At 44.3% G+C, this 15,348-nt stretch overlaps 1 protein-coding gene across 1 annotated transcript in view; it reads right to left on the bottom strand.

Moving 5' to 3' along the window:
* The window catches only part of LAMA5 (laminin subunit alpha 5), a 228,883-nt gene that overhangs the window by 73,277 nt on the left and 140,258 nt on the right, over positions 1-15,348 (bottom strand). The window contains exons 24-34 of the mRNA XM_081196825.1: positions 12,234-12,376; positions 12,038-12,144; positions 11,745-11,898; positions 10,090-10,250; positions 8,301-8,409; positions 7,040-7,137; positions 5,147-5,348; positions 3,816-3,942; positions 2,801-2,940; positions 2,359-2,474; positions 993-1,204 (exon numbers count right to left, since the gene is read on the bottom strand). Coding sequence (XP_081052951.1) covers positions 993-1,204; positions 2,359-2,474; positions 2,801-2,940; positions 3,816-3,942; positions 5,147-5,348; positions 7,040-7,137; positions 8,301-8,409; positions 10,090-10,250; positions 11,745-11,898; positions 12,038-12,144; positions 12,234-12,376 — 1,569 coding nt within the window. The remainder of the gene's footprint in view (positions 1-992; positions 1,205-2,358; positions 2,475-2,800; positions 2,941-3,815; positions 3,943-5,146; positions 5,349-7,039; positions 7,138-8,300; positions 8,410-10,089; positions 10,251-11,744; positions 11,899-12,037; positions 12,145-12,233; positions 12,377-15,348) is intronic.

The following is a 15,348-nucleotide window of genomic DNA, read 5'->3' as shown; positions in this document are numbered from 1 at the left end:
TAAGCCCAGAATATCTATCTGTCTAGTGGATACTGGAATGTATCTGAATCTGCAAGACTTTTCCAATTACATGCCAATAAATAAGTTTAGTAGCACAAGATTCCACTTGCCCACATAGGCCTTGTTCATAAATTCTCAACAGGCACTCTGTAGGAAATTAGAAGCACGTGTGTGTATTTTTCAGCCATTAAATCTAAAGTAGAAACAGAGCTGAGGAAACAACAGCTGCTGTGCTAATTTATTCTGTATATAAAAGACCATCTCAGTGAACAGCCAACTAGAAGGATCCATTGGGGCTGCGAATGGTAAGAAGCATCTTGCTTCTCCTGCTCTCTGGCAAGTGTCTCTTCTGGCAGCGGCCAGAGAGCAACAGCTTGGAACACTGCTGAACAAGGGAAGGCATCTGGAAGAGACTTCTATTTCTATGTACAAAGATTGACCACGGATGGCCAGGGAATTATGAGCGAAGTTCCTTTTCCACAATCTCGACTGCTCAGAAGCACAATGCATGAAATGGGCAATTGAATATTTGCAGGCTCTGTTGTAAAGTTACTCTGCCAGGGGATAGGCTTGCAATTAATCTCCATGCTTGAATATACATATATGCTTTGCTGGAATTCTATAGCCATGTGTATTTTGCCTGAAGCATTTGTGAGCTGGTTACTAAATTTGACCATTCCCCACTCATGCCTCCTTCTGGAAAATTTTGCATCCATTTTTTCATTCTGACGTAGTGTCGTCCATGGATATAATTCCAAAATAGTTCTATGGAAGGAAAGCATTGCGTTCAAAACAGGTTCCCAGGCTGCCACTGAAACATAAGGATGCAGGGAGAACCGTAGCCCAGTATTCCATTCATGTAATATCGATACAGGTACCCAGCAGCTTCTGGGTAGGTTAGTCTGGAAAGCGAAACTGAACGGCATGCAAGTCAGACCTGGAATGCTGTACATATCAGCCCTGAATGGCACAACATCTCTCAAGAGACTCACGTCTGCAGGTGGGGAAACCCCAATAGCCTGTAGCACAGCGGGAACACTCTCGCCCGATGACATTTGACTTGCAAGCGCACTGGCCACCAAAGGGCTCACACTGGCTCCGGATGGCTCCTGCCTCGTGGCAGTGGCAAGGCTGGGCCCCGTTGTTGTAAAAAAGAGAGATAGATATGGCAGAATCCTGGCAGAACTTGGAGGATGTTGCAGGGCTGCAGAGAGAGGGAGAAATTGCTGCACTGAGTCTCACAGGAGTACACAGTCCACACATTAAATTCATGAATTATGATTTGTAGCCTGCCCCATTCCGCAGCTTCTCTTTCCAAATCTGGGGGCTAGAAGCAGCAAGATGCAAACTCTGAGCCTGGGGACACAGAGCTGCTGATTATGGACCAATTAGCAGGTTCTGCATCTGTGCAGCTATATTGTATACATGCAAAATGCACACAAGCACTGACTCCAAGGATAACTGGTGAAACTGGAAATTAAGGGAAGCCACCTTGTGTGTGAGACCTGGAAGACCTGCTTGCTGCCTTGCAGGGCTTTTCCCACCTGGCATAGAAGGATGGATTCCTGACTGACTCCAGCTACAAAAGTTGAGGCTGCTGAAAAGAATAGCCTCTCCTCTGCTCTCTCCTTGGGAGTTCTCTGGGCAGCTGCTGTTACCATCCCTGGTCTCTGAGCTGCCCCCGACCAACCACAAAGAGAGGTGTCTCCTCACACTGCCACACAGGAGACTGGGAAGCACCCCCTGAAGCACTATTCGCCTGTGCAAGCCTCTGGGAGACAGAAACTCGAGTGGGCATCCGAGGAGGGAGGTAAGGAAAGAGGGACAGAGGCCAGTGTTGCCTGTGGCACCCCTGACCATCATTCAAGGCATCCCAGGGTGCCAGGGCCCGCTGGTTGAAAACCACTGGGCTGAGGTATTATTTATGGGGGGTTGTTGCTGTTAATTTTTTGTATCTTTATTTCGGATTGTATTATCAATGTGGAATTTGTTCAATTACGGCTGTGCACTTTTGATGTGTGTTGTTTATTGTTTACGACTACTTTGCTATAATTGTAATTGTATGAACCTTTTCATATTGTAACCACTTGACGGTGGTTTTGGCTGTGGAAAGCCGGTATACAAATAAAATGATGGTGGTGGTGATGATGATGAGGATGATAAATTTCACATCAACAATGGGAACTGATGTTAAAGATGAAATCCTGGATGTATTCGTCAAGTTACGCAAAGCACAGTAGAGGGTTTAGATTTTAGAGTGTCTGGGGAAACCCACCAGATGGGTAGGGTAAAAATAATAAATTATTATTACTTTATTATTATGGTTTTGCAAAGTGGCACCCATTTTTTGTATCTCACTTGATATAAAAGCTGTTGACTCCACAGTTGCTGATGAAATCATAGGATTTGTCTAATGGTTCTTCTGAAAGGTAGCTGGAACCATAACTGTCTTCAGGAACCACGAGGATATAATCCTAAAAGATCAAACAGCAAATAAACAAACTGGGAACAAACTGGGGAGGCTGATGAGTCAGATGACCCTTGTTACACCACAAAAGAAGATCACATATTCCCTGCCTTTACAAGGTAGAAGGGCTACCATAATGGATGCCTCCTTCACCTCATACAGAGAAATGCTGTTCTATAAGTGGGAGAGAACATATTTTAGAATTCCCCATTAGTTATTGCAGTCATTCTTGCAGACCTCTCTCTCTCTCTCTCTCTCTCTCTCTCTCTCTCTCTCTCTCTCTCTCTCTCTCTCACTCACACACACACACACAAAATTAAGATAGGAACATACCAGCCAAAGGTACCTATTCTCTGGCACACGAATGACCACACTCAAGTCATTATCCGTAATGTCCAAAACAATTTGGTTTTCTGAAACTACCAGATTCCGGCAACCATATCCATGTGGGCAGAAAGTAGCGTTAGCCTGTCCTGGAAAAAGCCAGAGAGTACACATCACCTTAAGGTCATCAGATTCTGCTTTCATACCTTGGAAGTATTCCCCTTTGACAGCAGTCATCTCACACAAGCTTAATGTTCTACAATAGTCTCTCCTAACTTATTACCGTCTATAACTTTTGGACTACACCTCCTATTATCTCTGAGCTATGCTGGCTGGGGCTGATGGGAGTTGTAGTCCAAAACACTTGGAAGAGTACCAGGTTGCAGAAGGAAGTCCTAGCAGAACCTGAGCAGAAAATGGAAGAGCTGGTGCTATAATGACTATTATTATTATCTATTTAAGGGCAGCTCCTATGCTGTTGGCTCTAGTCTATGAAACCTTTTGCCACAATAACTCTGTTCAGTCTTCTAAGGTGTCATGGGGCTCCTTTTTGCAGCTGACACTGTAGGAAGCATTCTCCTAGAGTCTGGCTAGCTTATATGCAAAACACTCTTCGGGAGGAAGTCAACATGCCCATCGTCCCAGCAGGGCAAGAATTTCAGCTTGCCAGACAGAACAATCCCAACTTCACCCACCCACCCGCATACAGTTCTGGGGACTCTCCAGACCATCCCCCAAGACAGGTTTTTTTGTGGTGGGATAATGGAATAATAAATAATAATAACAATAATAATTTATTTATGCCCCACACATCTAGCTGGGCCTTCCTAGCCACTCTGGGTGGCTCCCAACAGAATTAGAAGCACAATAAACAATCAAACATTAAAAAACTTCCCTAAACAAAACCCCCATTGCACAGACTTCCATTGATGGGATTCATTGTTGAACCCCACCCTTAATTTACTATTAATACTGCTTAGCTTGCAGCCCTGCAAGCCCCAACACAAACCGGAGGATCACTTACCCTGCCAAATACGTCCACCGTTGATCAACACTTCCACCGGAAAAGTTGGGTGACTGGGCTGGTAACAGTGCAGGATGAAGGCATAACGCCCCAGACTTTGGATGTGGCCATTCAACACAATAGTTGTCTACAAGAAAGCACAGGGGCAGAATCCTAAACACTATTGTTTCCTTGTATCACTGATTTTTTAATTTCAGGATGCGTCTGCGACTTCGGTCCCGCTTACGTCAGAACCAGCCACTCCAAAGGAAAAGACTGGGATATAAGAATTTCTGTTGGTATTTATTTTCCCTATAAAGGTACCTCCACAAGAAAAGACTGCTAAGTCAGCGGGGGCACATGCTGTGAAATACTCTCCTGTTACATCTGAGGCACTGCCAACATTTCTGTGCCCACCTCCGTAATCTCTGTTTTGATGCCACACCACACCCTGGAAGTGGAAACCTTTGATAGTTGGAGTGCCAGCTTGAAAACTCCCCTCTTCTCATTGGCTGCTGCTTCTCTGCCCACCTGCTGCAGCCCACTTCAATTAGAAGAAGAGGGTGATGCCCACAAACAAACATCAGAACCCAAACCTCCTTCACATATGGACTTCCTGACACACTGCACAGGAGTCCTAGGGCAGCATTTCCTTTCGCATTAAAGAAACAACAACACTTACACTATGGATTTTGTGTTGTCTCTAAAGCAGCACCGGCCAAGTTCCACTGGTGCAATGGCACTTTCATGCCCTCTCCTCTCCCAGCATGCCCCCAAAATATTCTCTGGAGGGTCCCTGAACCATCCAGAGTTGATTCTGAGGATGCTCAGCATGCATGGGAGAAGGGGAGGATAATACTCCAGAACGGGAGCACTGGATACCTCCCATAATGTCTAGCTCATAATGTCTTCCCTGGGGCTGCCACTGCCACCACCACTACCACCACCACCACTGCTGCTGCTTCTCGTGGGTAGGCAGAGCGAGCTTGTCTGCTCCGCTCTCTGGCCCACAGGAGCACCAGGGTGGTGGCGGCAGTAGCAGAGGGAAGATGAACAGCGCGAAAGGGCTGGCCCCAGAGAGGGGCTGCTTAAAATGGCGTTCAGTCAGCTCAGCCCAGCCCAGCCCCCTTCCTCCTCTAGGCAGGGCGGGCAGAAGCCAGGAGGAGGGAGGGAGGGAGGAGGCACCGCTGTGGTGTGGGGGGGATGGAATGGCACGGGGGGGGGGAATGGCACACCCCAAACGAACAGAATCCCCACGCTGATCTACGGACAGTCCGCAGGCCGGATCCTGAAGGCAATTGGGCCTGATCTCAACAAATGTTAGTTTCTAATTTCCTCTTCATCACACTTACCTGGGGAGCCTTTAGCAGGATGAGCTCTGCAGAGGAGTCTAATAAGGTTGGAGGCTGAAGTGGAGCTGCAGGTGGAATAGCCACTGGGGGGACACTAAAGGCATGAATCAGGGGGAAGCCTGGAGCGACTGGTAGTAACTGCCCTTCCTCCAAGACAACGGACTGTGAAATCTTCTGATACCTTGATGGGACACAGGAACTACTTTGGAGGAGAAAAGAAGAAGAATTTTATGGGCTCTGGAGTCAAACAAAAGGCAAATATTCCCATGGGAATACAGCAAGGAAGGGAATTCAAATGTCCATAAGGCAAAGCATGCCTTGTACAGGATTACAGGAAGACTTTATTAGATAGGGAACAGCATCTCTCTCCTGGCTCCTATATACAATCTAAAACTCATCTAGTAGCACCTTATAGATCAACTAAGTTTGTTCTGGTATAAGCTTTTGTGTGCATGCACACTTCTTCAGATACCATGCACACGAAAGCTTATACCAGAACAAACTTAGTTGGTCTATAAGGTGCTACTAGACAATTCCCCCCCCTCCCCAACTGTGTCAGACTAACACGGCTACCTACCTGAATCTAGAATCTAAAACTTAGTCAAGCTTCACCTAGTCTGGATAAGAGATGGGGAAGGGAGGAGTTCAACTGTAAATTGATACTGCATCCTTTTGGCTGAGCTTCATCCACTAGGCTGAAGAAACAACAAGAGAACTAAGGTTTAAGAATCTGCATGATAGGAATCCCCATCATAGGGTGTCCTCCTAGTTCTGAGTGGGAATATACATTTACAAGGGGCTAAGCATATTTATGGAGGGTAGGTCTAGCAATGGCCATTAACCATTCAAGTTCAGAGGAAGTAGGTCACCAGGAATCAGTTGTTGGGTTCAAGTTCTGCTCAGAGGGAGGCTTCCCAGAGACATCTGATTAGCTATCACAGGGAACAGGACGCTCACTTAGATGGACCTTTCTCCATACTTCCTTGGGAAATACGTGGTGCCTCTTCTCCTTCATAGCCTCAAGTGCCTACTCTCCTGTGCCAAGTACTAGCTACCTTCCCAATATTATATAGTCTCCAGTCCCTGACAAAAATTAGCTACTGCAGCGGCCCACTGAGATACCTACATTCAACAAATACCAAGGGCTACTGATGACAATGTTCAGACCAAAGCATACACATATCACACATACAAAATTCCACAGATCATTCCAAGTGGACTCTCTAATGGAATTTGAGAATTAGCTGTGGAGAATCCTGGACACCCACACCCGACCCCGATAGTAGTTAAATGGTTCTCAAGCACTCTTTACACTGTCTTGCAAGATACTACCTGCAAGTGAAATGAAGCATAATGTGACTTCACTTGCTCTGATCCAGTCATTCAAGGTTACCCTTGCTTCTTCTCCTGTCCTTCACACTTGTCTTTTGTTTATGTTAACTCTTGTAAAGCACCATACATGCTGACCTTATTAACTAATTAAAATACAATACCACCCATAACCCATTAAAATAAGACGATGGCATATAAAGCCTAACACAAGTGTGGGGAACCTCTGGACCCCCAGATGTTTCTGAACTACAATTTCCATCAGCCCTAGCAAGCATGACCAGTGGACAGGGATGATGATGGGAGCTGTAGCACAGCAACATCTGGAGGGCCAAACATTTGCCACACCTGGCATAACACAAGGCGCCATGGCAGTTACTCTGGGGCACGTTCGTCTTCAATCATTTGAGAACTCTTTAAGCCATTAACAGGATCTGGTGAATGGTTTTTGAAGCATTTGGTGTGCACTGTAGCACTGTGAAAACTAGACCTGGTCAGTTGTCTGGGTGAGAGACCAATGGAAGCTCTGGTTTTAAGCATAATACATTTTTTAAAGACCTTTACCTGTTTGGTGAGAATGCTCCATGGACACTGATGCAGTGAACATTTGGTTCCACAAACTCTAATGTGAATTGTTCATATGGGATGAGGTACACTTTGTGCTAAAGACAGAAGAGAAGGGAAAACAAGGTTGGGCATGGTGGGGAGGAAAATCACTCGTGCTTTTGCTTCTAGGTCTGTGCAAATATTACTTTTAGAAACATTTTATGTAGGACAATTTAGAACTCTCACATTTGCTGTTCACAAATGGAATGCAGCAGGTGTCTGTGTGATGAGACAAAATCTGTTTCTCATTTTATCTAGTCCCAGAACTAACAGCTGCAGTCTACTCTGTGTCCTCACAAGATATGTTACCAGAATGGTTACTGGTTCATATCATCCAGATGTTGTGATGTTTGCATCAGCATTTCCTAGTAAAAGCTTCTTTGGCAAGGAAGTGATTTTTTATTGTGGTGAACTTCCATATTCCCCCAGAAACTAGATCTAGATAATTCTGATGCAAACTCCATAATTATTTCCCAAAAACTAAATTGAAATAATTCTGGTGCTACCTATGATATGGGAATATAAGGGCAGGATGTAAGGGAGAAATGGGAAGACTAAGGGCATAGACTAACAGTGGGATAGACCCACCAAGTTTGCCAAAGAAAAAGGAATATTCATCTTGACTGCTTCTCAAGAGCAAATGAGACCTTTTCCTGTCACTGAACTGAGAACAGAAACGCAGAAATCTCTTTCAGAGCTTGCATCATGCCTTCCTACTCCTTAGCTCAGACTGTGTCTGTTATGTACTGAGTTGAATAGGATTCAGAATGCAGCAGTCTGATTGGTCCTAGAACAATAGGATTCAGAATGCAGCAGTCTGATTGGTCCTAGAACAATAGGGTCCAGAATGCAGCAGTCTGATTGGTCTGCAGGAGCCACCCAATCCAACTCCAGGTGGAAGTGAATCCACAACCTGATTGGCCTACAGGAGAATCCTGGAACTAGCCAATCTCGTGGGGCCCGTTGTGTAAATAATGTATATAAAGCAGACATTTCAGGGGAACTTCCATTCCTCACTACTATGAGCTGAATAAAGAGCATGAAATCCACACTCGACTCCGAGTATATTTCAGTGTCCAAAGTCGGTTTCCCATCTCCAGTCTTTTCCACCCCACAGCCACTAATATTCCTCCTTTTCCACTTGCTCCCACCTTCGAATTGTCAGGTTTCCTGCAGACATTTTGCCACAGTCTGGCAATGCTTCGCTTCAAAGGCTTACCAAGAAAAAGTGGGCCTGATCTGCAGAGAACTGAATTGTAGCTTTGGTGGCCAGATCGAAAGCTGCCAAGCGATTTAGCGAATCTAAAACGATCCCACGGCAGAGGAAACTGCAAGACAAAAGCAGCGGTCAAGCTCAAGGATAGTATTATCCTGCCGAGTACTCTTCCCCACCCCACCCCCTTGGTGGTTTCCCTTGTAACTCTTTGAATTGCTTTCTTTGAGTAATAGCATCGGGGTGTTTCCCAAGGATATCCAGGTCTTCGTTTCCTATCGTTAAGGTCACGGGCTGAAGTCGAAGGAGTTCCCAGACAATTCCATAAATCTGTCATTTATATAAATACTGTCTAGTTGCTTAAATAGAGCACCAAGGCTTAGGATGCTCATGCTATTTTCAATTTCACCCCTCCTTCTTCTGAGAACATGGACTCTTGGTCTAGGTTTCTGGCACTGGTATATGCAATACTAAGAGATGAAACAGCCTGTGTCTTTCACACAACTGCAAGGAACACAAATTGACTTCAAACCATTCAGTCCTAGCTTATTTATTACAATTGTATCCTGTATATCATGGGTAGGCAACCTAAGGCCCGGGGGCCGGATCCGGCCCAATCGCCTTCTAAATCCGGCCCGCGGACAGTCGGGGAATCAGCGTGTTTTTACATGAGTAGAATGTATGTTTTTATTTAAAATGCATCTCTGGGTTATTTGTGGGGCATAGGAATTAGTTCATTAATTTCCCCCCAAAAATGTAGTCCGCCCCCCCCCCCACAGTCTGAGGGACAGTGGACTGGCCCCCTGCTGAAAAAGTTTGTTGACCCCTGCTGTATATCCTCGAAGGAAGTACCATATGTTTCGCTCTATAGGACACACCCGACCATAAGACGCACCTTGTTTTAGAGGGGGAGAACAAGAAAAAAAAATCACCCCCTCTCTGCTCAGTGCCCCTTCAGCGAAGCGGCAGGAGAAACGGAGCCCCTTCCATTTCTCCTCCCGCTTCACTGAAGGGGCGCTGCGCAGCTCTCCCTCTCTGCTGAAGCCAGGAGAGTCCTGCTCTCCCGGCTTCAGCAAAAGGAACCCGAAGCCTTCCGAGTGCAGCGCGAGTTCCCGCTGCGCTCCAAAGGCTTCAGGCGGCTATTCCTGAAGCCTGGAGAGCGACGCAAAGCCTCCGTAGCGCGGAGGGAGCGCTCCATCTGTGCTTTAGAGGCTTCGCGTTGCTATCGCTGAAGCCAAGGAGCCTGCATTCGCTCCATAGGACGCACACACATTTCCCCTTCATTTTTGGAGGGGGAAAAGTGCGTCCTATGTAGCGAAAAATACGGTACTTATTAGACTGTGTAAGAGGACAGGCAGACTATCAACTCATTGCCTCCCCTCCCTAGTTGAAGCAATAACCATAGGCTGCATTGTCCTGCTCTCTATTGTTGTGGCTTCTTTACTAAATCCCTGTTAATTTCCCTGCAAAGTCTCCAGCAGACACTTTAGAAGTGTGCTGAAGATCCCCATAGCCTTGATCTCTCTCTCTCGGTCTTCCTTCAATCAGCTGCTTTGAAAGAGATAATGCAAGTTAATTGCATGGGATGGATCTTTGTTTTGGCCCAGTTATAACCAAGGAAATTTAACAGATGCTTACAGCTCAAGAAGACTAACTGCTAATTCTGAGACAACCCCCACAATAAGAACAGTAGAAGGAAATAGCAAGAAAGCTCTAGTCACAAACTATGCAACATAAAGAGGAGTGTCTGTTCCTCTATTAGGACCGCACTCTGTCTTGCATCTTGAGGGCATACCTGTACTTGCAGGTGTATATAAGGAGAGTGCCCTGCTGAACGGCAAGCTGCGGTGAGTTGACCGCGACATTGATTGTTTGTGGAGTATCCTCAGTGGCATATTCAACCAGGAGTGCATACTTCCCTGGCTGGGGTATGGCAATTGACAGCTGTATTTCCATCTGCACACGAGAATAAGCAGATATTAGGAGAAAAGCACATTATGCTGGGGCTCAGGAGGTCCTGACATAAATCTAAATCTATGCTTCAAAACAAGCACACTATGAAATCTCATACAAGTCAACTTTTGGCATGTCATCTTCCATGTTCCAGGAAATGTTTTGGGGGGAATTATGGTGCATTAAGACACATATATGAAATTAAACCAGAATTGAAATATGTGTATCTTTTGTTGTAAAGGGACAGAAACACGATAGAAGCCATGTTTTTCAACTCCAGCACTGCATTTTCTGGGGGAAAGCACTGCAGAAGAAAACATTAAATCAGAATTAGCCTAGAAGTGCAATCCTATTTTTAGTTACTTGGAAGTTAAGTCCCACTCAGGACTTATTCCACAGAATTGCAAACAGAATTGCAGTCAACCCTTCTGCATCCGACTCTTCTGTTTGTAGGCCAAGAAAAAGAATTCATGATCTATGAATTCTATAGTTGTTTAACAATTGCCTCTTGGGTGTCTGGACTATGGCTGTTACTCTGAACTTAAGAGAAGAAGATGAGTTTGGATTTGATATCCTGCCTTATCCCTACCCTAAGGAGTCTCAAAGTGGCTAACCATCTCCTTTCCCTTCCTCCCCCACAACAAACACTCTGTGAGGTGAGTGAGGCTGAGAGACTTCAGAGAAGTGTGACTGGCCCAAGGTCACCCAGCAGCTGCAAGTGGAGGAGCGGGGAAGCGAACCTGGTTCGCCAGATTACGAGTCTACCACTCTTAACCACTACACCACCCTGGCTCCCAGATGCACCCTCCCCGCATCTCAAGAACCTAAGACGAGCTCTGCTGGATTGGATCCAGTTGGGTCCATCTAAGTCCAGCATCTATAGATTCCCAAACAGGAAGCCCCCAAGCAGGAGATGATGCAGACAGCCCTCCTTTGCTGTTGCTCCCCAGCTGCACATAATTCAGTGGTGTTCTGCCTCTCAACATGGAAATTTCATGTGGCCATTATGTATCATCAATGGATCTGGCCAGTTAAAAGTACTTCCCAAAAGGCATCAGGGACAGTGCTTAGATTAACGTGAGGTGACCAATGGGGAGAAAGAAATTCATGCTACCTGGAGAAGATTGCAATGCTTCTTAATTAATACAATTAATCTTTGTTGGAAGCCACCCAGAGTGGCTAGGGAAACCCAGCCAGATGGGTAAGGTACAAATAAATTATCATTATTATTATTATTATTATTATTATTATTATTATTATTATTAGCTAGAGAGCAGCACTACAAGCTTTCACTGGTGCATAATAATAATAATAATAATAATAATAATAATAATAATAATAATTTATTATTTATACCCTGCCCATCTGGCTGAGTTTCCCCAGCCACTCTGGGCGGCTTCCAACAAAACACTAAAATACAATAACCTATTAAACATTAATAGCTTCCCTAAACAGGGCTGCCTGTAGAATAGCATCAGTGTGAGCAGGACCACTTACATCTCTTCCATTGCATTCCACCATCTCAGGGTACGTAGGCAAAACCCGCACTTTTGGACAGGGTCTCGGCAAGCTGTTGTCCACCTTACATATAGCATCGTCTCCTGACCCAAAGGGGAACTGCTCCACAGGCACGTACTTATACAGGAGGCAGCTAGAAAGGAAGAGAAATAGCCTTTTTCTCTCTCTCAGTATAAAGGTGTCTGCTAGAATGAAGTACTGGAAATCTGAGCCAAGGAAATCGGCTCCAGTACAATCTAATCCTATAGCAAAGATGAAAATGGAAGCCTTACTTCTGACCAACTTGTTCAGGAGCTGGGCCGTAGGTGCAAGGATCTGAGACTCTGAGCTGCAATATAGGAGCCTCGTAGTAGGAACTGGGCAACAGGACCATGTAATCCTGGAATGAAGGGTAGAAATGCAAGACTTAGTTCTTCTCGCCACGGTCCAGACCCAATGGGGAGAAAAGGGGAGGACGGCCACCCTTACCAGTAGTACATCCTCAACTTCAATGACCAGAGACCACACATTAGGGCTCAGCACAAACGGCTCCCCAAAGCTGTTCTGAGGAACGGTGACAAAAGCCGGCTCTTTTGTGGGCACAAATACAATCTGCTTTGTCTGTTCCGTATCTGCAATTAGGGGGGAAAAAATCAGCTTTCATTTCCATCTAGAAGGTGTGCGAGATTTCTGGAGTGGTTCTGAGGAGTTTCAAAAGTAAGTAAAATTTTATTTATACCCTGCCCTCCCCAGCCAGGACTGGGCTCAGGGCGGCTAACATCAAATATCAAATACATTAAAACACAATCAAACAATTGATTAAAATACAGCTTAAAAATTAGAATCAGGATAAAATTAAATGACTGCCCACAAATTGCAACCATAGTCGAACGGAGGAAGAGTTTCCAAATTAATTCTCTGTGGTTTCATCTTCCTCGTGGAAAAGGAGACCATGTGCACCTGGTGAGCAGCTTGCCATGTTCCACGTGCATTTGTCTAGACCAGGGGTCAGCAACCTAAGGCCCATGGTTGCGATTTTCGGCGTCTGGGCATGCGCAGAAGCAATTTTTAGCACCGCAGATATGTGCAGATGCTATTTCTGGCATGGCGCTGCGCCGGTCTGGTCCATGGAGGATCCCTGAGGGAGTGATCCGGCCCATGCCCAGTAAGCCTTGCTGACCCCTGGTCTAGACCTTGTGTCTTGACACACCCTCAAAAGATTCCATCAACAGGTTGATGTTGCAAACTTTGCAACATCCAGATGTCTTAGCTTTGCAAAGGAAGAAGGAAGTTTTCAGTTGAAGTGTACTTGATGCATAGCTTTTTTTGAGTCCACTGTTATTTCTAGCTGAAAACTGTGTTCTGTATCCATTGTTGAAAACTGAATTCTTTGCAGCAATGTCTACAGCTGCCCCTGATGAAAAACATTCACTCAAAACAAAATAAACTGAATATAAAATAAATGAGTAAAATTAATGTTCACTGTACCCTGGATTCCTCCTTACTTGTTATAGTTTTATTTTGCTGCTGTCCTTCAACACATAAATGAAGCTGGATGGAATGGTCATACTCTCCCAATGATGTAAAGGTAAAAGGTAAAGGACCCTTGGACAGTTAAGTCCTGTCCAATTTGACTGTGGGGTGCGGCGCTCATCTCACTTTTCAGGCCAAGGGAGCCGGCATTTGTCCACAGACAGCTTTCCGGGTCGTGTGGCCAGCATGACTAAACTGCTTCTGGTGCACGGAGGACAGTGACATGTGCCAGAGCGCACGAAAACACTGTTTACCCTCCTGTCATAGCGGTACCTATTTACCTTCTTGCACTGGTATGCTTTTGAGCTGCTGGGTTGGCAGAATCTGAGACAGGGCAACGGGAACTCACCCCATCGTGCAGATTTGAACTACCAACCCTCTGATTGGCAAGCCCAAGAGGCTCAGTGGTTTAGACCCCAGCGCCACCCACGTCCCAAGATCTGAATTTTGAAGGAATAGCATTAGAAAGACCCACACAATTGTTTTGCCTGCATGCTTTGCAATATTCTTTTCCCGTTTTATTTATTTTTAAATGATATTTATTAGAAGTTTAAAAATTACAGAAAAAAGAAAAACAATAAATTTTTTTACAAAACATACACCATAATACATAAAAAGAAAAACACAAAAAAACAATACAACAATACAACAAAAAGAAACAGAAACACTATAACACACATCCAATATTCCATATCTTTACTTGTTTCATCTACCTCCTCACACCTCCCTTTTCTGTATTCTAGTTCAATTAACTATTTCAGCAAATTCTTTCCATCTTTCTCAATTTTGGTTCTATAATTTATCTTACCAGTCTAACCTTAAATTTTTTCATTTTGGCCCATTATCAGTCAGCTTTTACTTAATTCTTTATTACATTTCTGCTAAAACCATATAACTTCATTCCAGCATCCTTCTAACATTCATTAATTTTGCAATGTTTTTGTAAATATACTTTAAATTTTTTCCAATCTTCTTCCACCAACTCTTCTCCCTGGTCTCGGATTCTGCCAGTCATCTCCGCCAGTTCCATGTAGTCCATCAGCTTCATCTGCCATTCTTCCCTGGTGGGTAAATCTTGTGTCTTCGAATACTTTGCAATAAGTATTCTTGCTGCTGTTGTGGCGTACATAAAAAAAATCCTATCTTTCCTTAGCACCAATTGGCCGACCATGCCCAGGAGAAAGGCCTCTGGTTTCTTCAGGAAGGTATATTTAAATATCTTCTTCATTTCATTATAGATCATCTCCCAGAATGCCTTAATCTTTGGGCATGTCCACCAAAGGTGAAAGAATGTGCCTTCACCTTTGGTGGACATGCCCAAAGATTGGATAAGAAAATTGGCTTCCAGGTGGAAAAGTCAAAATTAGAAACAGAACTGTTAGAACCCAAAACTAAGAATTTGTCAAGAATGTATAACTTGCTGTTGAAATGGAATACTCAGGATGAAACGGTAAAATCTGCTATGATTAAATGGGCACAAGATTTCCAACATTTGTTATCGGGCAGATGATAGATTTTTGCAAGCTTGACTGGTGTTATGTACCACCTATAGATCATTTTCATTAAATTCTGTTCCCAGTCAGCCATCATAATATTATGTTCAACATCTTGTGCCCATTTAATCATAGCAGATTTCACCGTTTCGTCTTGAGTATTCCATTTCAACAGCAAGTTATACATTCTTGACAAATTCTTAACTTTAGGGTCTAACAATTCTGTTTCCAATTTTGATTTTTCCACCTGGAAGCCTAATTTTTTGTCCAAATTATATGCCTCCATTATTTGATAATAATGGAGCCAATCTCGTACTCTTTTTTTTAATTTTTCAAAGCTCTGCAGTTTTAATCTGTCACCCTCTTGTTCCAAAATTTCCCAATACTTCGGCCATTTGGCCTCCATACTGAGTTTTTTCTGAGCCTTTGCTTCCATTGGTGACAACCATCTTGGGGTTTTATTTTCTAACAAGTCCTTATATCTTATCCAAACATTAAATAATGCTTTTCTGACAATATGGTTTTTGAACGCTTTGTGTGCTTTAACCTTATCATACCACAGATATGCATGCCAACCA

The sequence above is a fragment of the Podarcis bocagei genome (genome assembly GCF_964188305.1).
Source record: "Podarcis bocagei genome assembly, chromosome: 5".
Lineage (NCBI taxonomy): Eukaryota > Metazoa > Chordata > Lepidosauria > Squamata > Lacertidae > Podarcis > Podarcis bocagei.
Note: the sequence above shows the minus strand (reverse complement) of the source record. Positions and strands in the feature narration are given on the sequence as shown.